Source organism: Copadichromis virginalis, linkage group LG14 (genome assembly GCF_057382275.1).
Source record: "Copadichromis virginalis isolate Kocher_CV1m ecotype Utaka linkage group LG14, C_Virginalis_male_GT1.1, whole genome shotgun sequence".
Lineage (NCBI taxonomy): Eukaryota > Metazoa > Chordata > Actinopteri > Cichliformes > Cichlidae > Copadichromis > Copadichromis virginalis.
This window is the reverse complement of record NC_140631.1, coordinates 8,497,467-8,520,963: the sequence shown is the minus strand read 5'-3', so window position 1 is coordinate 8,520,963 and position 23,497 is coordinate 8,497,467. Positions and strand designations below refer to the sequence as shown.

At 40.0% G+C, this 23,497-nt stretch overlaps 1 protein-coding gene across 3 annotated transcripts in view; it reads right to left on the bottom strand.

Annotated features, from left to right (window-relative positions):
* LOC146693359 (chloride channel protein 2-like) overlaps nucleotides 1-23,497 on the bottom strand; it is a 183,386-nt gene that overhangs the window by 9,988 nt on the left and 149,901 nt on the right. For all 3 annotated transcript variants that reach the window (XM_085479176.1, XM_085479177.1, XM_085479178.1), the window contains 6 exons: nucleotides 22,779-22,890; nucleotides 21,706-21,776; nucleotides 21,145-21,219; nucleotides 8,620-8,658; nucleotides 6,376-6,480; nucleotides 1,348-1,434 (listed from right to left, as the gene is read on the bottom strand). In XM_085479176.1, coding sequence (XP_085335302.1) covers nucleotides 1,348-1,434; nucleotides 6,376-6,480; nucleotides 8,620-8,658; nucleotides 21,145-21,219; nucleotides 21,706-21,776; nucleotides 22,779-22,890 — 489 coding nt within the window. The remainder of the gene's footprint in view (nucleotides 1-1,347; nucleotides 1,435-6,375; nucleotides 6,481-8,619; nucleotides 8,659-21,144; nucleotides 21,220-21,705; nucleotides 21,777-22,778; nucleotides 22,891-23,497) is intronic.

The window sequence follows — 23,497 nt, the reverse complement described above, 5'->3', positions numbered from 1 at the left end:
TGACGTCCCTGAAATAGTTGTTATTGTAGCAGAGACGCTGTGATGTAACCATGTGTTTGTGTGACAGACAGGCAGAATGGGAAGGCTGGTACACAGAACAAAAAATCCTAAATGTCAGGGACAGGCAAGCAGCACTGCACTTAGCAACAATCCTCTCTCCACTTCCTGGCCAATTCACAAAGAGTGAAGCGTTTTCAGTTGTTTATGAGGCAGGAGAGATGGAAAGAGAGGGAGCAGGAGAGGCGGCAGAGAACAGACAGAATGACAATAGATAGAGACAGCAATATTAAGCAGCCTTTAGTCTGTCACAGTACATAACAGACAGCAGGAGGAGGAATCATTAATGATGACTGAATGTCATCATTTGTGTGTGTACAGCACGGTGACAGCACTCCTGATGATATTGACAGTGCCTTTACAGTTATTAAAAGCGGTGAACAAACCATCTGTGGAAATGACGACAGTCATGACTTTTCACATGACGCTGGGTGTCAAAGAAATGAACAGAAAAAATGGATTCTAATGTATTTTAAGTTCAGAAGGGATGAAACCATGAAATTAAATCCAAGGGTTTTTCATCTATTGATAACTCTGTTGTCACACCTTCCCCTCAGGTTAAGAGCCCAGGTGTCATCCTGCAAGGAGTTTACTTCACCGAAACAATCTGGAAATTTCATTAAAATTCAATAAACGATCATCTTGTCTTTATTTTTAGTTAGCACATACCGTAAACACTTAAAGCTGTAAGCTAATGATAGTTGTATAAGAGCAGATGCGTGCTGGTGCAATAAGCTGTATGTTTTACGTCCAATGGATGCATGATCTGATTAGTCGACTAATCGCAAAAATAATCGGTGACTAGTCGACTATCAAAATAATCGTTTGTGGCAGCCCTATTCTCCATACATACTCACCTCTGTCTGTTCCATGTGCTCGCCTGACTGCCACGGGTCTCAGAGCTTTTAGCTGTCCTGCGCCAAGACTTTGGAATCTACTTCCACCAGATCTCCACACTACAAATTCTCTTTCTACTTTTAAATCAGGTCTGAAAACCCATCTGTTCAGAACTCATGCTGTCACTATAACTTGGTCTTTTGTTACCTGATTAGTTTTATAGTTTCATTTTATTTGTTTACTTTGTTTGTGTATATGGTTTTTTTTTTTTGCTATATTAATGTAAGGTGACCCTGGAGGTCTTTAAAGGTTTCTATAAATAAAATGTATTATTATTATTATTATTATTATTATTATTATTATTATTATTGTTATTGTCATCAAGCTAATAAAGCAATTAAAGCTGCACAGCATGAACATACGGCCCAAAGGGAAACTTGAAGAGACGCTTACTTCTTTAAGGGAAACCACCCCGATAAGGCGTCCAATGCTGGTGACGTAGGCGTGGTCGAGGCCAAGCAGGGAGAAGATGGTGTGGGTCTGCAGAAAAACAAAACAAAACAGGTGGAGCATTGTTAGTAGAAACCAGCTCTGCTGGCATCTTACTCAAAATAGAATATGACGCTCAGTTTGGGGAACGCACCACTGTTGACAATTATCAAACAATAATACCTGCATTCACACCGGATTCATTCAACTACTCAAATGTTCGGCTAAGTGGGATATTATCACTTTGGGAAATATAGGAGGGGGGCATGAGATGCTTAAAAATGGAAGTGGTAAAAACCTGCTTGTATCATAAGAACTAAGTAGTATCTGATGAAAACAACAGGAGGGAACAGATTAGACTGTAGATGGAAAATTCTTTATTAACTTGACTACAGAGCTATCAGGAAAGGTTCAAGGCAATGGTTTGGTACTGGCACACAAGGTACATGTGTCCCAGTACCACATTACTCTTGATTTGCAGTGGTTCCAGCTGTACGCAACTGAGCAGTAGATGCAAACGTGTTTTACAAACTTCACAGAGGTTTGCATACAACCTTTGCGATTATAACCTTTGTGGAGAGCTCAAAATATTCTTAGCAATTTTCCCCCTTTGAGAGCCAGGGGAGACCAATGCAGATCTATAAGGAGAGGATTTTATCAGACACGGCTCCCATGCTGAAGTTTGTAGTCTAGAACACGGATTTCTTAATTACTGAAAGTTGATTCAATAGTTGATTTTCAAACTTAAGTTTTTTTCTTGCACATTTGAGTTTAAGTCAAAATTTTGAGATGCTCAGATGAAAAATCTTAAGATAACGTCCCAAAACGTTGTCAGTTGTGGAAACAAGCTTCCATAAATGATAGATAATGGGTACAAACTGGTTGGACATTTTCTCTCTGTATCATTTATTGTTAGCACCTTGAGGTAACCATTATTATGGCACTATATAAATAAAACTGAATTGAAGTTATGATGCAGGATAAAAAAAAATGTATTTAATAGTAAAATATAAAAGGTTTTCATTATTCTCTATTAGTATCATTATTCTTTCTACTTTGCTTTTCAACTTTAATATTCCATGAAATGTGTGGAGTTTGCATGTTCTCCCCGTGTTTGCGTGGGTTCCCTCTGGGTACTCCGGCTTCCTCCCACCGTCCAAAGACATGCAGCTTGTGGGGATAGGTTAATTGATTAATCCAAATTGTCACTAGGTGTGAATGTGCGAGTGAATGTGAGTGTGAATGGTTGTCTGTCCCTATGTGTTAGCCCTGCGACAGACTGGCGACCTGTCCAGGGTGTACCCCGCCTTTCGCCCTATGACAGCTGGGATAGGCTCCAGCACCCCCCGCGACCCTGAAAAGGATAAGCGGAAGCGAATGGATGGATGGATGTTGGTTTTATATGTTTCCATGATGCTATTTCGCTCTATTTACACACTCTGCCCTGTTAGTACTGTATTTGCTCAAGCAATGACTTGCTTTCCCCATAGGGGATCATTAAAATTTCATTGCATCTTATCTGCAGTACTAGAGTTACAGTGGAGGAGTGCGGCTGTGTGCAGATAAAAGCAAAGAGTGTGAGGTCAAAAAAACTTTAGTGAGTAGATGAGGAAGTGTGCAGGATTAATGCCAGCTGAACTTTTTGTACTAGGCCCTTTTAGCATTTAATGGAACTTTCTCCTAAGCCAGAAGGCCACTTGGGATGTTTGAAATGGATCCCAGTGTACCAGGTAAACAGAAGCTGTGCCAAGGAGAAGATTGTTTAATGTTTTCAGGCTGCGCCCGACGTAATGTAATATGTGAAAGTGCTTCCTCAAGATCAGCTCAATCCTACGTCAACCCATTCACTTCTATTTAAATTGTCGCTCACTGATTAAAAGTGCTGCAAATAGCATTTCGCAATCAATTGATCAACAGCAAAGTAATTTGATTAGAAGCCTCCAGCACGCCAAAAGAGTCACATCTGGTGTTCATCCTCTTTAATCAGAAGTGTAACCTGCTGCACAGCTGAACAGGAATCATGACAAATGTGGTCCCAACATGGCGAAGCTGCAAGAGTACTCAGGTAATACGGTCAACATTTGACCCACCAATGCCAATCAGTGTCATCTAATCCACTTATTGTCCCTTTTCAGAAAGTCATTTTAAAATCTTTTTTGTAGTTTGCGGCCAAAATAAAACATGACTTATTTTAATTATTGGAAATCTATTCAACAGCATTTTGTCCCAAAAACAACTTCTAATCGTTAAAAATGTCCACAAGATGTGTGATGATAGTAAGGACAGCAAATTCTTCAGTCTGGGACATTTTTTGTTAAAGTAAATTCGAGAGACAATAAACGATACGTTACAAACTGCAACACAGAAAGTCATCTGGCTATGCTGACTTATAGAATGAACTTTGGACATTAGTGCTGTCAAAAGATCAAGCCTCCAGTAAGTAGAGTTGGTGCTTTTTTGAGCAATTTCTTAATCAAACTATGAACACAGAGCAGGCTTCATAAGTTCCCTTCTTTCAAAAAAATGTTGAAATTCTGAATATTCTCACGCTTTGAGACCTGTAAACTGATACCTCAAATGAACTGACAGCAGACCAAATCCCAGGCAGTTGGAGACTTGAAGTCTATATTGTCATGTAAATATTCCAAGGAACAGTCCATTACAAAATGGCCTGCAGACAAACAACAGCAACAGTAAACAGCTTGGGATAAATGGAAGCCGGAGAGTGAATAACTTCACATATACACATACACACACACTTTCACGTCTGTGTACAGCATCAGCAGTGGCAGTGTTTAATATGCTGAAGGAGATTGTGCGTGGTATTGGCTTTTGGCAGTGAGCAGTGGAGGGAGGAGAGAGATAGATTGGTGCAGGATCCCTCTCTTAAATGTTTAAAGACTACTTACACAGAACCCAAAGGGTGTGTGTGTGTATGAGAAAGAGAGGGAGAGACAGAACGAGAGAGGCAACATTATGTATAGAGGACTTTAGGCACGGCCACAGCTGGTTTGTGTGTGGATGCTTTGTAAGAAGAGAGAATTTCCACACTGAAATGTGGGTTTGCTGGGTGTGCTGATGCTAGAGTAGGTTTTTTGTGTGTGTTCGTTCCTGTCTAGCTATATTTGTGAGGACCGAAATCTGCATTCTACTATACCTGTGAGAACCAACAGGCACTTGTGAGGACGCACACACCGGTCCTCACAAATTTGAAGGCCTTTTTGAGGCTCAAATGTGGTTTTAGTGTCAGGGTTACAATTAAGTTATGGTTAGGTTTAGGGTAAGGCATTCATTTTTAATGGTTAGGGTAAGGGTCTAGGGAAACCATTATGTCAATGAAGGTCCTCACTAAGATAGCTGAACGGGCTTGTGTGTGTGTGTGTGTGTGTGTGTGTGTGTGTGTGTTGCAGTATGTAAACGAAATCAATTCAAGTTCTTTACGCTGAGTCACTCGGTGGGGAAGAACTTTGGCGTGAGGAAGTAGAACCAAAATTGTAATAAAGTGCTTTTGTGTGTATCAGGAGAATGAAACTGGCCTCACATTGACTCCATATTTCATGAATCAGTACATAACTACGGAGCCCCTCTGATGACATGGTCCAAAAAATAAATAAATTGTGGCCACAAAATACTACGAAATACTTATTTGTGGCCACGAAACACTTGACCGATAACCGTGATCCTTCCCAGGCCCTTGCAGTTGGTTCACAATAAAATCTATCCCGGCGTCCAGATCGTACTTGCGTTTATAAAACAACTGGGCTCTCAATATCCTGTTTAAATGTTTCTCTGTAATAATGGTTCCTTGCATTGCCAGGCTTTTCTAAATGCATTTGTAGCTCATTCCCAACCGTAAAATAAAACTCAATCATACTGTCTCTGTACATGGTGTATAGGTTTAGCCTACTCTTATGCCTATGGTTCTACGCAACTGTCCAGGAATTGTATCAATATGATGTGCGCACGTCATCTATTTCGTTGCCACAAATGTGTAATTCGTTGCCACGTTATACCTATTTCGTGCCCTCGAAATAGTATTTCGTGGCCACAAATAAGTATTTCGTTCGCACGTTATATTATTTCGAGGGCACGAAGTAGTATTTTGTGGCCACAATTTATTTATTTTTTGGACCATGTCATCAGAGGGGCTCCGTACATAACAGACATCAGGTCAGATTTTATGGTTTTCTGAAGTTATGGTCATTTTATAAAAAAATGTTTTGTAAATTGTCTATATTACATTTACTTTTACAAAAGCACTGAAATAAAGTCTGTTTCATAAAAATATTATGATGATAATGTGTCAGGTGTGAAAATGTAGCTGTCATTTTTAATCTGTTGTTTTGAATTTGATGCAATTTTTTTACATATTATATATCATGATCATGAAACTTCCTCAACTGAAACTTATTTTTGCATTACAGATTCTGAATTTTTTTAATATGCAATAGAGGCATTATCTATATGCCATATGTGACAACTTGTGAAGCTAATTTTCCAGATCATAACTGAACACTGGATTGTATAAAGGCACCTTGTTTCAGTTTGTTCAGTCAAAAGTGGACTGTCCTGCGATCTGACCAACAAAAATGTGAATTGTAATCTAATTCAATGTTTCATATGCAAGACACAAACACAATAGAACATACAGGCAAAGCTAATTTCTTAATTTCTTTTGGGAACTATGGATGCGCCATGCTTTAGGGACAAGAGCTTCCTGTTAGCACACAGTTAAAAAGAAGCATCCATTTCTTTGTCTGAGGGTCATGTCTATAAAGAAGGCTGCATTAATGCTAGACAAAAGATCCGCCTGTGAAGTTTTACAATTCTCGTCTTATGTTAATCAGTCTTGAATGCTTTACTTTTGGAAGGCTTAAATACAAACTAACTGCCATTTACACACAACTTAAAAAAACGGGAAAAACAGTTTCCTAGTAGCAGGGATATTAGTTCCACACAGAGGCTGAACACAGTTATATCTACAAATCAGACCTTATGCAGTGACGTGCGCTCCACCAGCTGGAACGGGGCAGGGTCAATCTTGCAGTTGTTGAAGTTGACCTGCTCATCAAGCTGCCTCTCTTCCCACTCTGCGATCTGAAAGTCACATAGAGGATCAGTGAAAGTTTGCAGCACTATATGATTTTCACCAGTCTGTACACTACTGATCAGTTAATGAACTTTAGTGAACTTTATTATGTTAAGTTCAGATGACACAGGCTTGTTTTTAATTAACAATTAACTTTGACTATCTATATGTGAGTGACAGGCTAAAGTGTACAGTGTAATGTCTTTATATGCATTGTCAGTCACTAATCAGAAGGCAAAGTGTAAAATAATCCTTCCTGACAAATCACATTCCTCTAACAGACAATCGATGGACCAGGCACCACAATGAATGACTCTATAAATCATAACGAGGCCTACAACACCAGATGAAGGGAAAGGTGAGAGGCGAAAAAGGAAGGGAGACGTACAGAAGAAGCAGTGACATGGCAGATGTAGGAGAGGTGAACGATAAGTTGGGGAAGGTCTGGAGAGGCAAAGTGTGAGGAATGTGTGGCTGACAGAGAGGAAATGAGAGGTGCTGTTGATGGATGAATTATGAATGATGTCATATCCAAAAATATAAGACTCCAGGGTAATAGGCCCATCTGGGGATATTGAGAAAAGCTAGAAAGCCAAGACTGTCAGGCTGTGATGTCACCAAAGTGGAGGCTGAAGTTGCAGTCAGAAAAACATAGATTTCTAAGACCAACAAAACTAAATGCACTTGACAGCTCAACAGATTCAGTGCTGTCTGTGTAGTTATAGCCGAAGTTATACCACAGCATCTTCATTAAAAACATACTGTAGTTTACTGAGTCTAAAATCTCACGTGTCCTCGCATCACTAAAGGTTATTCCTCCCCTGAAAATAGTTTAAAAAAAAAAAACCCAAAACATTATGCTAAACAGTACAATGTCCAAGTGTGGCAGAAAACTGAACCGCTTTCAAACTGAAAACAACATAGCATGGTGAGATTAACTAGCTAATCTCAAGGTGGGTTGAAATTGTCTGATGGCTTACGTTACAGTCTTCAACTTGTCTGATTGGCTAGCTTGTAAGAGCCACGCTCCTAAAAGTTAACCTGCCCATAGGTGTTGTGCAAGTGCAAGCTGCTTTGAAACCCACCTTCAGCCCAGCTTCTCTTTTGCATGTCATTTCTGAATTGATAAATGTTAAATCTGTTTATTTAAACATTTATCAATGTTAAATCTTGCTCTGGTGTGTTATTGGTCTTGCTGCTCGTCAGGTTTTTATGTATCCACACGGAAGGGTGGTGAGGTCGCAGAACATATGCAGGCCTCCAAATATAACTTACTGCAAATAAAAGTAACAGAGACGGCACTAGTTCTGACTTTGATACATTTTGGTGACTCATTCGACAGTACTTAAGAGCTAAATTAACTGGGTGCTTTGGTATTGGAATGGGATTTGGACGGAGTTGGAATAAAATGCCTTTCCTTTACTTAGAATTAATTCTATCATCATTATTAAAGACTATTTAATGCTAATTTTGATAATACTTACTTTTTTTTTCACAGATGACTTTTAGGTTTATTCTGAAAGAGCTTTTAAACCATCCTGTGACCACCAGCATCTTTAAAGAGGACCTAATATATTCATTTCTAACCTTATTATTTTATTCTCTGATGCTATTGCTCTGCATGAATCACTTTCAAAGCTTCTCTCCCTTTAAGCCAACTTTCTCCTGATTGGCTACACTTTGCATCTAAGACTATATCTGAGGAGATAATAGGAATAGCCCCTCTCAATGACATCATAAAGACCCAAGAGTTTGAAACAGCATTTAGAGCAGTATGAAGGCTGAGCTTTGGGCCCACAGGGACTACTTGTACATATACTGACCTCATTTATAAAAACTTTGGCCATGGTAAATGTGAATACCCATTATTAGAATGGTATATATCAGGCAGGAAATGAGGAAAAGAATAACACGCTACCTTTAAAATTCAGGGAGCCTATGCAGGCAAGATGAGATAACCTGATGATATCACTATGACATAACCAGGGACTATTTTCCCATCTTGACAAACCTCCTCCTGTGTTTTCACTGGCTGTGTAGTACCCCTAATGAAGTGAAAAATTTTGCAGTGCCTCCATTTTTTAATTCGCCAAAACAACACGCTGATCTCTTACGCTCTCATTGCTCGGACTGGTTGTGCATCTTACCTCTCTAATGGTCATGTCATCTTCCACATCTCCATCATCCTGTAGATGAGAAGCAACAGAACAACAGTCAGTACAGAAAATAAAGCTAACCAGTGTACTTTGTACAGTCTGTATGCCACAAATACACAGGCAAACAAAAGTAAACGAATGGGTGACAAACAATGGACCTCGGTGGGTTATTACCTACATAAATATTCACTTGTACTTTTTAAGTGCGCCCCCTTCACTACATCTGTGCACAGAAGGCTAAATGACACATAATCGCCCATGCATCACATCATAAGTGTTGTACTGCGCCGCTGTCTCGAGACAGATGGACAGAAATGGGATGAATGACTAAAGGAGCGACTACAGTATATTTAATGAGTGCGGGGGATGTGATGTATGAGATGTCAGAGCAGATGATCATTATAATGATGGATTGGCGGCATGCTCAGAACTCACTGACAGGCGGACGCAGCAGGCACGGTTTGACGAGCGGAAGTCAAACTAGCAACCCTGTGCTTTGCAGAGATAAACCAAAAACACTACAGAGGTCTGGCTGAGAGGAAACTTACAGCTGAGTGGAAGGGTGCACTACCACGGGGTGTGTAAGCATGTGTGTGTTTAGTTGTGTGCTTGAGTGCAGGTATTTACATTCACAGGACTGGACGCAGCGCAACATGTGTGTGTGAGAGAGAAAGAGAGACATAAAGAAAGGCAGGGGGAATGTGACCCGAGGGCTGATGGAAGCCCTGAGCTCATTTATCCTCATCACCATAGTGGCCGACCTGTCGGTAACCCTAGCAACTGTTGCCGTGGGGTAGAAAGAGGTGCCCTACTGTAGCATTATGCAAGCAGAGGCCAGACGTGCCTGGAGTTTATGAGACAAAACAAACACGTAGACGCAACTACAGCACTTCAGCTCCTCTGTCTCACTGATCATTCTGCTTGTCACACAACACAAGGGCGCTCTGAATGTCACCAAGACACACCGTTGTTCCAGGGGTCAAATGTAAAACACAGGAAGTTGGGGAGGTTTCTGCAGAGGGGGGTGGGTCTCTGCATAGGAAATAGGGGCTTTTAGATAGATTAGCTGCTCTACTAAGACCAAATCTCTGCAATTTTGCAGAAGTGTGTGTGTGTGTGTGTGTGTGTGTGTGTGTGTGTGTGTGTGTGTGTGTGTGTGAGAGAATGAAGTGGGAGGGTAAAGTTTTCGAGTCTCTGTGACACTGACAGTCAATTCAGAGAAACTGCGTGGGCATATTCAAATGAGAATTGAATGAGCATGTGAGTGCACAGAGACATATTGAGAGGCACTGAGCTCCAGAGTGCTGACAATGGGCTGATGAAACCATTATCGCCTGTTGTGCTGCAGGTTTGATCAAACAAAAAGTCAAAGGGTCTGTTGCCCTTTCACTTGCTCCTCCTACAGCAGTCATCTTTACTTTGAGTCAGTGGAACCATCCACAGGGCAGTGAAGAAATTTAAGTACATTTACTTTATTATCCAAAAGTTACAAAACAATACTTTGCCCCCAATGTCACAAATATTTATGAATCACAACAGCAATAACATGCTGATACTGACACTGCTAAAATCATGCTTCTGTCTTTCATGGCTTTAGAGTAAAACTATTCACCTCTGAGCATTTGACCATAACCTCCTAGGACCCGAACTCTTCCACAGCATGCATTTTTAATTTCTCTTTGATATTTGGGCATATTGGGGCCCGATGAATATAAAAACAAAGAATTACCAGATTATTATTTTATTTTACCTTATTTTTGTTTTTAAGAAAAATAAGAGCCACATATGAGGATATTCGTTTAAAATTTTGATAGAACAGTAGCAGTATAATGTCCTCATAAGTGGATATCAGGCCCTTGTAGAGCAAAATTGAGTATTTTGGTCTAAATAACCCATGGGCGATCGTGGCTCAAGAGTTGGGAGTTCGCCTTGTAATCGGAAGGTTGCCGGTTCGAGCCCCGGCTTGGACAGTCTCGGTTGTTGTGTCCTTGGGCAAGACACTTCACCCGTTGCCTACTGGTGGTGGTCAGAGGGCCCAGTGGCGCCAGTGTCCGGCAGCCTCGCCTCTGTCAGTGCGCCCCAGGGTGGCTGTGGCTACAATGTAGCTTGCCATCACCAGTGTGTGAATGTGTGTGTGAATGGGTGGATGACTGGATATGTAAAGCGCTTTGGGGTCCTTAGGGACTAGTAAAGCGCTATATAAATACAGGCCATTTACCAAAATGTGATGTCCACATATGTGGACGCCAGGTCCTAGGAGGTTAAAGAATTCATTCACTTTCTGTGTGTCTGGAACACCACGACCATGTGCTGCCTGGCTGTTGAGTTTTCTTGGACTTAACCACCAGCTCATCAGAGCAGAATCATGCAGAACACAAAGGACCAAATAACTACACATAACAAATATTGGGGACATCTATTTATGTTTTGTAGGTCTGAAAGGAAAAATATCAGCTGATAATGACAGAAATATTGGTATTGTTCATAAAAATCCTGTATCCCTTGGATTCCATTTAACATTATATCCAGAAAACCTGTAACCAAGAAGAAGCTTTGTACAGGTGACGTCTACTCACCCATTTAAAATTTAATATTGAGGCTCAAGGTAGTGCTGGTGCGTTGCGTATACTTTTTGTAAGTTTTCACTGCATAAGGTTTGATATTAAAGTAAATTACAGCCCTTACTGTTGAAAACAATCATCCAGTGCTTGCATTAGCAATGTCAATCAATTCCCTAGTTTTATCTAGATATTTTATTGTTTGACTTCAAGAAAAACAAAACGGCCAAAAATACAAAACTTGAGGTGCTAAAAATGGTGACTAAGGCCATCTTTTTTTATACAGTCTGCGGCTCAGATCTCATGAGATGTGGTCAAGTCATTGCAATGTTCATTTTTGTTGTTTATACTTTTGCGGGCTCCAAATCAAATTTCAGCTTGTTGCTTTCAGGTAAGATTAAAATGTTACCTGAAAGCACTGTAGTGGGTCTCTGGTCTTTGGACTGGGGTTTTAAATAGGGCCCTGCTGCTCTCTGTCCTCTGAATGGCTGTTACAACTGGTGCAGTGATTATAAAAGGTGCCATAAAGTTTTATGGGCTGTGTTTATACTCAGTATAGTGTTGTATGCTCTTTCTCCAACTACACAGCACTGAATGGCACGATAGGGAAACATTGCAAATATAGTTGCTTGAAAGACTTTAACATAGTTTCAAAGTAACATCATTAATGGTTTCATTCAACTACAGTGGAACAATAACGAAACTGTGGAGTGACACATTGTTACGACTGCTGGTTAAAGTTGTGAAAAAGGGGATGAGTAAATCTTTTTAATATTGTGACTAAAACCAGCACTAAGTTCTCCACACTGAACCTCTGATATCAAACATCAAATCAGTTCACCCTCAAAACAAATTACAGCCAGCATGTCACACTCATTTTCTCTAGATAAGTTCACCCTCTCTGCAGTGTTGTCTGAAATTATTCAGGAAATGAAAACTTCATCCTGTCCCCAGAATATTCTTCCTATCAGATACCTGAAGGACAATTTTAATGGAGTCAGTGTCTTTGTAATACAAAGAACTTGCTGCTATTGAACCCATTCTGAAAGGACTAACACTTGACCCTGATGACTTTAATAATTTCTGCCCCGTTTCAAATTTTTACAAAAGAATGTGCCCCGTACTGTAATCTGTGTCTGTTTTAGACAGACAACCATTTCAGGCAGACAGAGATCATTACAAAAGTGAGAATGTTCATTCCACCCAGAACAAAAATTTCAAGACAGATTTGTTCAGCACTATCAGCCAAACTCATCACTGGTCTTAGTCCTTTAGACTTAACCTTGTGTTTAATGAAGTTAATCATTCTGTCTTCTTGGACTCTCTTTGGGACCAGGCCTGAGTTCAGCTTCTAATAAAAGGTTTTCTCTGATGTCTGTATACATATAATTCCTGTTACACACTGGTTGCCACTCTTTTAGTAGCCAATAATCCTCTTCTTTCATGTCATTTCAGTCAGATTAGATTGGACCAGCGATTCTGTTTAAAACTAGCGTCTTTATGTGAACTAAATCTACATTGCTTTTACATTTTTTAAAATTGTTTTAGTAATAAGTGTAGTTGTTTATGGCTTTTTTTGGTGCGTAGGCACACAAGTCACATCAAACATGTGGAGCTGCCTGCTGTGAGTTAAGTAGTAGGTGAAAGTAGTTTTGATTTCAGGATTTGCTAATTTTTGTATGCTTTTCTATAGTTATTGTTACGGACTTGCTGTCTACCGCTCTGCTCTTGTATTTACTGTTTAATTAATATTCTATTTCAGCCCAGTTCATTTTTCTTTTGAAAGTTATTGTTTTCTATGAATAAATGCAAAGCTAGGACTACTGTACATTTAAAAGCTATTAACAAATTACAGAATTAAATTAAAAAACTGGGATGACTTTCACTTGTTTAGAAATACATAAATAGGGAGATATATTGCAAGAAGTAGCATTTATACATTATAAAATACATGAGAACTATCCAATTAGAGCAGGGCGATATGACCAAAAATATTTATCACGACATACATTTGAAAATTTGCGATAACGATATAACTGACGATATAATTGACACTAGACAAAATACTTTACAACTCCACAACTTTATTAGTGCAAAAAACCCCCAAAAACCATCAATGTATTTTCACTAAAACAAGCAGCTGTTTTTTTATGTCCATTAAAGTTATATAAAAATTCAAGAGTGCAAATGCAAATTCCTCGCTGACAGTTTAACCAAAAGGCGTTTCCAGTGGAAATTGGCCGACATATCCTCAGCATAACCATGTATAATACCCACAAAACTTAAAAACAGGTTATACACACACAATACGGTAATATTATGTTGAAGCACAGTACGTATCACTCCGTGAAGCTCCTGACTACAGTAGCTGTAATGCTCCAACAATCCATCAAGCGGTGCGGCTTCGTAGCTTAGCAAAATCGTACTAAAACATTTGACAGATTTCTGCGCACCGTGTACCACATAAAAACGTTTCGAGGTCAGTAAACACAACCAGAATTCATACATAAGGCACACGGGATTATAAGGGGCACTGTCGACAGAAAAATCAAAGGATTGATTTTAAGTGTGCCGTATTTTCCAAACAACACGGTAATAACGACGGCCCGCTAGCATGCTCTACCAAAAATAGTGCTTTGATGTGTATGTGACGGACGAAAGCTAAACCAGTTCCACATCACTGAAGTTGCAGCATTTTTACAAACCAATTCTGGTTCATCCGATTCATTCAACGATCCGCTTTCGCCCATCTCATTCTCCGTCGCCATACTTTTTCCGCCATGTGCGTATGAAAACAAAGGCACTGCACATGTGCGTTTTACCCATATTCTATCGAGATATTTCATTTTCTTATCATTGCCGAACACTATACCGGTATTACAGTGAACGGTATGATATGGCCCAGCCCTATATCCAATGATGCTATCCTAATGTCAAGAAAAAACAGAGAACATATAGCCAGTGTTACTGGTATTTCTGGAAGAGTATGTCTGTGTTTTTGTTAAGGCAGTTCGTGAATTACCTTATCTACAAAAATTTGAAAGATAATTTCAAAATCAAGTGTCATTTCAGATGATCGCCTTGTTCTGTGTAAATATCAATCTGGTAGAAAGTACTAAATGGGAAGCATCAATTTAGAGTTCTGAACAATAAGAAGAACATAACTGCATCATCTTTTATAATGAAACATCCCCAAGTTTTGTGCAGCTGGATGCCAGTAACACTGTGATGCATGTAATTGGTCTGGGCACTTGGAGGCTCAAGATGTCACAGCATCTTAGATCATTATCTCCCAGCATCACTGATAATTGTGAAATTTTCGAGTTATTTGTCATAATAATGTTGGATAAACATGTCAAACAACTAGTGAAATCCTGATTTTTTCCCCCGCCCGCGAGCTTGATAAAACTGCTGACATCAAACGATTCCTCCAATCAGTCGCAGGTTTCTTTGCATCCATTTATATATTGCAAGTGCAGACAGTTTGCTGTTTGGTTTTGTCTTCTGTCACCATCATCATTTTCTCTAATTGTTTTCAAAGGTAGCAGCTGGTGTTATGTGCACATATTAGAACAGAAAAGTAGGTTCTGACTAGTTTCCTCATTTTTGGCTGTCCCCGGCTGCCTCGTTTCCACTCATTCTCCCAGACTGAAGCAGTGGAGTGTGAACAGTCAAATAGCTAGTCAGAATTCAGTTTAGGATAGAGGACTCATTACACGCATGCACACACAGAACAGTCTTAGGGCAACAGGGAGTGAAGACAAGCATTTTGAAACAACTTGTCTTTCCTGTCCTGATTGATGTACATTTATGCGCACTGCCATGTAGGTAAATGTCAAGAAAGAAAGCAGCACACATGTTGGTTGAGAAACTTGGGTAAGAAAGCAGAAAGAAATAAAGACAGAAAAGTGACGGGTCAAAAAATTATCCCACTGGCATCATAAATAAAGCATGGTAGCATTACGAAGGCACAAGAGTTGGGGTGGGAATGATGAGAAAAACAGCGAGAGGAGACAGAGAGACTAGGCGGCATCATTTCTCTGAAACAGACTACTGATGTCATTTACCCTGCATCAATATTTCACCGCCTAGATAGAAGGAGGAGGGGAGCGGGTGGTGAGGGGAGGTGCGGAGAGATAACAGAGATACGACAATGGGAGGAGGGCTTTTGGAGAAGTCACAGAGCTGGACAAAGAGTGTGAAATGGAGGTGCGAAGATAAAACTGTAGCCAGAAACGACAAGTGGAAGAAGTGTGAGAGAGAGGAGCTGTTGCAAGGGGAGAAGTAATAAACTGATCTCTCTTCTGCCATGGGGGCGTAATGCAGAAGTAATAGGAGAGGGAACAACAATTGGCTAAATTTGTTTGTCCACATTCCTGCTCGGCCCCGCAGAGCCTCGGCAGACTGAGAGCAGCGCTGCGATCAGCAAAGCCCTCTGCCATGTGCATGTATACACTGTTGAATGTTAATAACTCCTGATGACAGGGAAAACAAGCCTGCGGGCCTAGTTAAATGCTCACACTTGTGTGTGTGCAACAGGGGTTCATAACTAATTGGTTCACTGCAAGACAATAATGACCAACATGCTTCTAGGCTCACTTAACACATCCAAAACTTCACTGCACTAATAATGCACCATCTGTCTCTCCACTGACCATGCAGTATGCTCCTCATGGGTGCACTCAACAAATCATTGGACTTTATTAAGTTACATCAGGCAGTGGCAGATGAGGACCATTGGAAGCTTGACTGGTCTTCACGAGAAATTAAACACTTAAAAGTATAGGCAGGACATACATTTTTTACATAATATGGGACCACTAAAAACATTCCTGCACTAATTCGTCCCCCGAGGGTATAATAATACCCAACTTGGTTTTATATATTGTGCAATAGATCTGGCTTGCCAGATGGCCAAACAGTTTCACATAAGCCACAGATTTTTATGTATTTTCAGAAACTGAAGTGTTATTGCTGAAACCAAGGGGACTTGTGTGGCTTCAGATGTGGGTCGGGTTTTTCTTTACAAAGACCACAAATGATATGTTGCGTGTGCTTCACTGCAAAACCAATAAATGACCACTGAATAACACAGAGGTGGGCAGATTCATCCAAATATCGCTACAATCAAAACCAACGCTTGTATTGGTATTGGATTGATACTGACATGATGAGTTCCATCCTCTAAATTCAGTATGCAGCCTACTGAACTGTGTTAACTGTATTTATTTTGGGGGGGAATGAAAAACATACCTCAAACATAGAGTATGAAAAACTTCTGAACCTTTTTGTGTTGACTGTCACGTCTATTTGATTTTTTAGCCTATAAAACGCTTTAACAGCTCAAGTTGACCCATAGTGCTTTAGAGACAGGCACATTTACATTCCATTTCTCCAAAAAAAACCTAGTTTATTGCATTAACTAATTATTGTGGCAAAAAAAGTCACTGTGGTTTGTGTTTACAATCTGCTAATTGATAAACATCGATCTCATAAATCATGAAACACCCTTTAACCATGTTATGAATGAACAAGTAAATAAACAAGTAAATAACTATGCTAGGGAGTGTTAAGGAAATCTGTTTACATTTTTGTGTCAAACAATGTGACAAATATGGCTAGTGGTTTTGGTTTGCCACAGTATTTTTTAGCATATTCTCGCATTAATTGGATTATATTTTCACACAAATGAATCAATGTCTGTTTCTATGGTATGTAGCTGTTCAGTTATGTGCCACTTGATTAGATATCAAAGAAATTATAATCTAACTATCTGCTGTTGGTGTTTGTTGAAAGATACCTAAAAATCTTTGGAATTTTTTTTTTTTTTAAATAAAAATCATGCTGTGACAAATCAATAAAGAGATTTAAATTTCCTTACAATTAGAATAAGTGTGTAGCAGTGATGACTATTGGAGGTTTTTCCTGTTTTGTGGTACTTAATGCGATCGATAGGATTTTTTAAACATTCAGAGAGCAGGCATGATGCGCTGCTGCATAACTGATGCCTCAAAGACAAACGGCGCGTACAATGAGCAACACTTCTTCTGTAAATGTGCGAAACAGGCCACATTTCACTTTGATTAATCTGTTCCATTACTACACTTGAAGAAATTATTTTGGTAATTCACCTCAAACTAAAACTCCTCCTGTGCGTTACAGTTTCTGTGGTCTTTTGCCACCATGCAGCTCCACACAAATATTGTCATGGTGTCATGCCTTGGGGTTCAAATTTTTTGCCATCAAATGAAAAAAAGAAAAAGAAAAAAAACACTCCCAGCATGCCTCCTCTGTTACTAATTTCACACTTTTTGTTAAGTTCCTCAAGGCAAGTCTGACTTCTGCTGTGTTACTGCACAGCATGGATGTGTTAAGGAACCAAAATGTTGCATTTCGGGACAGCATTTGTGGTACTTCATAGCCAAGAGAAATCATTTCATAACAGAGCTGTATTTAAAAAAGTTTTTTGAAAGTTTTTTAGAAAGTTAAAAACCAAAAATATTTAACACTGGATATTGTGCTAAAAAGCCCTCCGAGAGCCAGTGGATGAACTTGATGGGGAAAGTGAATAATTTAAAAGCACAATGCTGCCAGTGGGTTTCCTTACTTATCAACAAAACTGTTCACAGTGTAATTCATCAGCTGTACACCACGGCTATGCACATGGCCCCTGAAGCGATAGATGAAAAATGATGTGACACTGTTCTGTGCTTTTCAGTGATTGAAAATGTGTACACACTTCAATAATTGTCACTGACATGTGAAACTAATGTGGCCCTTTTAGTGCCTCAAGTCTAAATCATTAACAGTGCTAATAGAGTCATACGGACACAATAATAATGACTGAGAATCAGAAGCACAGGACGCTCTTACTCCTAAACCATCACATACAGTTGTTTGGTCAGGACTTTTACTTTTGAGTTTCCTTTAGGGTCATTTGTCTACTGCACTTCAGTAGAACCCCCTTAATATCTGAAATGCCAAATACTCTCTGCTGACATGGTCTCTGTCTCATGATCAAACACCACTGTAACCAAGCATGAAGGGACGTTTGCCTATGTTCCCCTCTTGTCAACCCAAAACCAAAGCCTAAACCCCCTCAAAACATACATTTTTTGTCTTAATCCAGCTGGCCAGTCTCTAAAGACCAGTTTTTGAAAATGTGCTTAAAAAGGTTTCATTTTGGTTCAGAAGTGAAAAGTAACACTTCATTTTAATTTCACCTGTTTGGTTATCCACTGAACTCATTTCTGTTGAGTTTTAAAAGTTACCGAGGCCTGAGGAGTTAGAGTTGCTTAAAAAGAAAAAAAAAAAAGAAGACATTTTTGATCACATCCCTTTCACACATTATTTGGTCCACGAACACCGACTAATATTGTCGGAAGGCATTTTTTCCCGTAAAATCTAAAATATAGAAAACATGTTTCAAGGTAAGGGCAAATGGTTTTCTCTCTCCGTGTTAGCCCTGTGTGTTTCAGAAGATGAATGGACAGCTGTTAATGCCACTCACATATTTCTCTACATGTAAGAGAAGATTCTCATTGGGCTGTGTTTGACTCTGTGCGGCACAGTTAGCTTATTTTGTACGAGTCTGTTCCCACATGCCGCCACGCCTTTCAAACAAAAAGAAATATCTTTCTTGCAGAAAATCTGTGATTTGACTGTTTGCTTGGCATACTGCAATGACCGTACTGTCAGCTCCTGTAAAATTCCACCCGTCACTTCACCGACCGCTTTGCTTTCTGCAGTGTGTGTCAAACAGATAAGGGGCTACAGCTCAGCACACCCGAGCTACAGTAAATACTCAACCTATTTTTTTTATTGGTCATTCGGCTCAGCTGTTATTAATTAAAAAACAAACAAACAAACATTTCGGTGCTCCACTAAAGTCTTACAGAAACCAGACAAACTAATATCTCCAGGACTCAAAATTTGCAAGCCAAGTATGAGTGAAAATAAAGTGGTCTTCTCTTTTCTATTTTCTTTTTTCAGTGCGCTTGGTATGCTTGATTACGTTGTGATGATAACACAACAATTTGAAGTTTTGAATCAAAAGATTGAAAAATTATATATACTGCTTTTGAATATTAGTCTGAACCAGACATTTAACCAAAAATGTTTCAAAGGAATGTGGACAACATGCTCACCGCAAAGAAACTCTTTAGGCTGGGTGGTGGCTCCTAGTGAATGAAGCGACATGTGATGAGTGAAAAACAATGTGACAGTTTGATGTGACAAAGGCTAGACTATGAATAAATCATTGATGGTAATTAATGAACAAATGTGAACTTATTCTATCAGAATACATGATTAATTGACCTTAACAGTGTTTGATTTTCAGAAATTGGTGTAGTCTGCTGATGTCTGATCATTTGTCATGCAATGCTGACTGATCCTACGTCGCCAAATCCTTTTTCTCAATTTATAATCAGACACTTGCTCCATTGAGTGACATGCTGTAGTAATTGGATGGCGGGATGAGCATTCCAGTTTACACGGATATTCTCCGGTACTTCCCAATACTTCTCATGCATCATCATCATCATTTCACATGAGCTTGTCTAAGAACGCTGCCATTCTAAAACGTGCCTGATGCTAATGAAGAGATATGATGCTCCTATTCTGATATTTAATGCTGCATGCACAGGTGAGTCTGCCACAGCACGACTTTTCCCTCCCCCCCACTGAACACTTAAGACGTGGGCCGCCAGAGCTTTTAAAGTCGGCTGCAAAAGATAACACCAGATTTTAGGTCACACCAGAAACAGGGCAGAGCCTGCTCTGGGAGGCGATCACTGATTGGACGCCTCGGGTGACACGGCTGATGATGGACAGCACAGCATGCATGATTGAACAGTATTGTCCTTGAAGAATACTTGACCACAGCTTCACTACATCTTAATAAAATAAGACAGTAGCTGGACCATGTCAAAGTGGAGAAGACTTTAGATCCACAATGACAAATAAATTTTGCAACATGAATCACATTAAACAGGTTTTATTAAACTGGACCAAACATGCTTGTTTCCAATTTCTGGACTCGGGTCAGAATAATTCTTTTGATCTCATACTGGGGCCTGGTGGAGCACCTCAATTCATCCACTATCTGAAACAAGCCACTTTAAATTCCTTGCCTCTTCTTTTCAGCAAACATCTTCTGCTAAAGAAGGTGGGTGGAGCTTCCGAGCCCCTTCACTTTTATCAGACAAAGTAGAAAAGAGAGAGGGCCAGGTTGGGGAAAGTCTAGACTTCCATGCAACCCAAACCCAGATAAGCAGCAAATAATGAGCGGATGGATTAAAACTTTTAATATTTTTTTCAAATTTTTATTTCAGGCAGAAATTGTGGTGTAGGCTGTTCTTTTGCCATTGAATTTCCATTTTAATACAATTAAAAGGCTTCATCTGATGCACAGGATCTGAGGATTTGCATTAGTTTTTGATAAAATTCTAAATAAACTCAAATGAAATATTCGAGTAATTTATGAGTATTTTTGGGCACAGTTAAATTACCCTTACTATTAACTAGTGCATGCTTGGTGGTGTCGTGCATACCACATCATGCTTTTTATCCAAAAACTAAAAAAGGCAATTTGGTTCACAATGGCACACAGGTCCCAATGATGCATCGCTGGCATTAGCACTCAGGAGTAGTGGATTTCAGTGGTCAAGTACTCTGCATAACCTTAACTGACCATCGGACCAGTGGAAACTGGTTAAGCTGAATGGATGGCAGCCTTTGCCAATAATATCACTGACTAGAGGCAGTGAGAGGTCAGATGGAGTTACAGGCTGGACAAGAAAGACGATGTTCTGCACTTTTTTAGCACGATGGCATGCATCATCACATCCATCGGCATGTAGGATTAGCCCTGGGATGGAATGGTAGGGTGACAATCAGTTGATTGACTGATGAACCTGTTGACAGGCAGTTCCAGGCCCAGATCGGTGGCTCTTACCACGACGGATATCCGGACCCGTTTGGAAGACCTCCTGATGTCAGGAGACATTAGGCTCTCCATGTTGTTGTTTTTCTTCCGGAGTGACCAGAGACAAGCACACAATGTTAACAACAACCTCAATGTCAATCTGACTTGGCAAAAAGTGCCACTTAAGGCACGGCAAAACTTCCCTGCAATACTGAGAAAAAATACATAAATTGAAGGGTTATTTCTATGAAACAAGCCATTAATGGGGTGATGCGGGAGTGAAGAGCTTTCCTTTAAAGTTCTGCAGGATGCAAGGCTGAGACAAACTGAAAGAGGTTTTATATTGAAGCTGTTTGAGATACTGTGTGTGTGTGTGTGTGTGTGTGTGTGTGTGTGTGTGTGGTACTGTACTGTAGAGCGTGAAGGACTGTATGTGAGAGATAGCATAGGACTATGGGGGTGTACAGAATGTGTGAACAACAGGATGTGAGCCACTGCGTGTGTGTGTGTGTGTGTGTGTGTGTGTGTGTGTGTGTGTGTGTGTGTTGGCGCCGTTGTTGTTGGGTGTATTCAAGGACATGACTCTCTCACCTCCAGGGCTTCTGTGTCTGGACTGGAGCAGAAAAGGTTCTTCAGTGCAATACCCGAATGATCATGTGGGCCTGAAACAGAGAGAGGAACCAGGGTTAGGTGCCTTTTAGGTATGCAGCTCATAGCACCTCTCCCATCGAAATGGCATTCCAACATGTGAAAGAAAACAAGTGTGTTGCTCCAGATGTCTTCATTTTCACTTTGCTCCTATACCCTGTGTCTGGTTTGTAATCCTATATTTTAAGTGTTCAATGGACTGGAAGGCTATGTGTGTGAGTACTGTAACCAAACTGCCTATGTAAACTGCTTTGCAACCCTCTTCCACTCATCTGAAACATGATCAGGTTTTTTGCCAAGCTTGTACACGAATGAGGATTTTGTCTTGGTGGCACGGTGCAAAAGGAAAGCGGTATAGAAATATAATATAGAATATATGGTATTTATAGCATATGTAATAAAGACATCTCCTTATAAATAATAATTCAGATACAACAGGAGTATGTACTAACTGCCTACGTGTATTCCTACAGGAATTAATCAATGTCAAGTTTTGTGCAGAAATGGGAACTAGCAGGCATATGCCATCCAGCTTTTAGCCTTAACAAAATCCAACATCTAAAATGAAATCACACCAGCACTGACACAGCACAAAAACAAAGAGTGGACAAAGAGGTACAAAAGCGCCTGTTGTGGCTACTGACTCTTGATATTCTAAGCCAGGTTTGTTAAGACACTGTACAAATCCTGCATTCTGTTAGTTAACTTATCGGTTTTGTCATTTAACAGTGGCCACAAAGCAAAAACCGCCATTTGAAACTGTGAGATAGAAAAATGAGTACACTGTGTTGACACCTTGTGGCGAAGCATACAAACAGTTAGAGATGAAGACAGCTGCAAGAGCTTATTAATCATGTGAGGACCAGAGACTGAGTGCCGTTATTAGCATTTTGTGAGTTTACAGACAAAGACAGAATCGCTCACGTTTCTTCCAGAGATATAACATTTTTCTATTCTTGATTCTTTTGGATTTCCTGTTTTTTGCGTGTGTTTGTGTACGCAAGTGCAGTTCTTACTGGTGGGAAGCTCGGTGGGTCGCTCCACCGCAGAGGGTCTTTTCAGAGCGGGTTTGAGGGGCTTATGAGGTACTGGACGAGTGGGACTGAAGGACGACTCCTCAGTTGAGATCTGTGCGTACACACACACACACACACACACACACACACACGCACACGCACACGCACGCACCCACACGCACACACAAAGATAAGAAAATGCATTAAAAAGGTCCAATCCTGCTTAAGAGATCAGCATCTCTGTTATTTTTCCGCACTCAAAGTGTGAGTGTGGAGAAAGTGACGGACTTCTGCAGGTTTACATAATGGAAGTAAACACATGGGGACACACGAGGGACAAAGAAAGAAAAGAAACCAGCAGGAGCTGAGAACTAAAAGAATGCTTGTGATGGTCTTGTAAAATTTCATGACTTCAATGACTTGCCCTGTTGCCATTTCCATGACCTAAAAATATTTTTATTTGGTAAAAACAATATTGGTTAGTTTTATGAAAAAAGAAAAGGTAGGGTACTTGTATACCCTACTGTAGATGGGAAACTATGTGAACCTGCCTATTTTTAAATATCCTGAATTACCCAGAGTTTCTGGGCAGTAGCATGGCTACATGCTTTTCTACACTGTATATATTATTTTCTTAAATATAAAGGGGACCCATTATGTTCAATTCCCGCTTCATATCTTTAGTCTTCCACAGCCATAGCTTTGCATGACTGATGTTA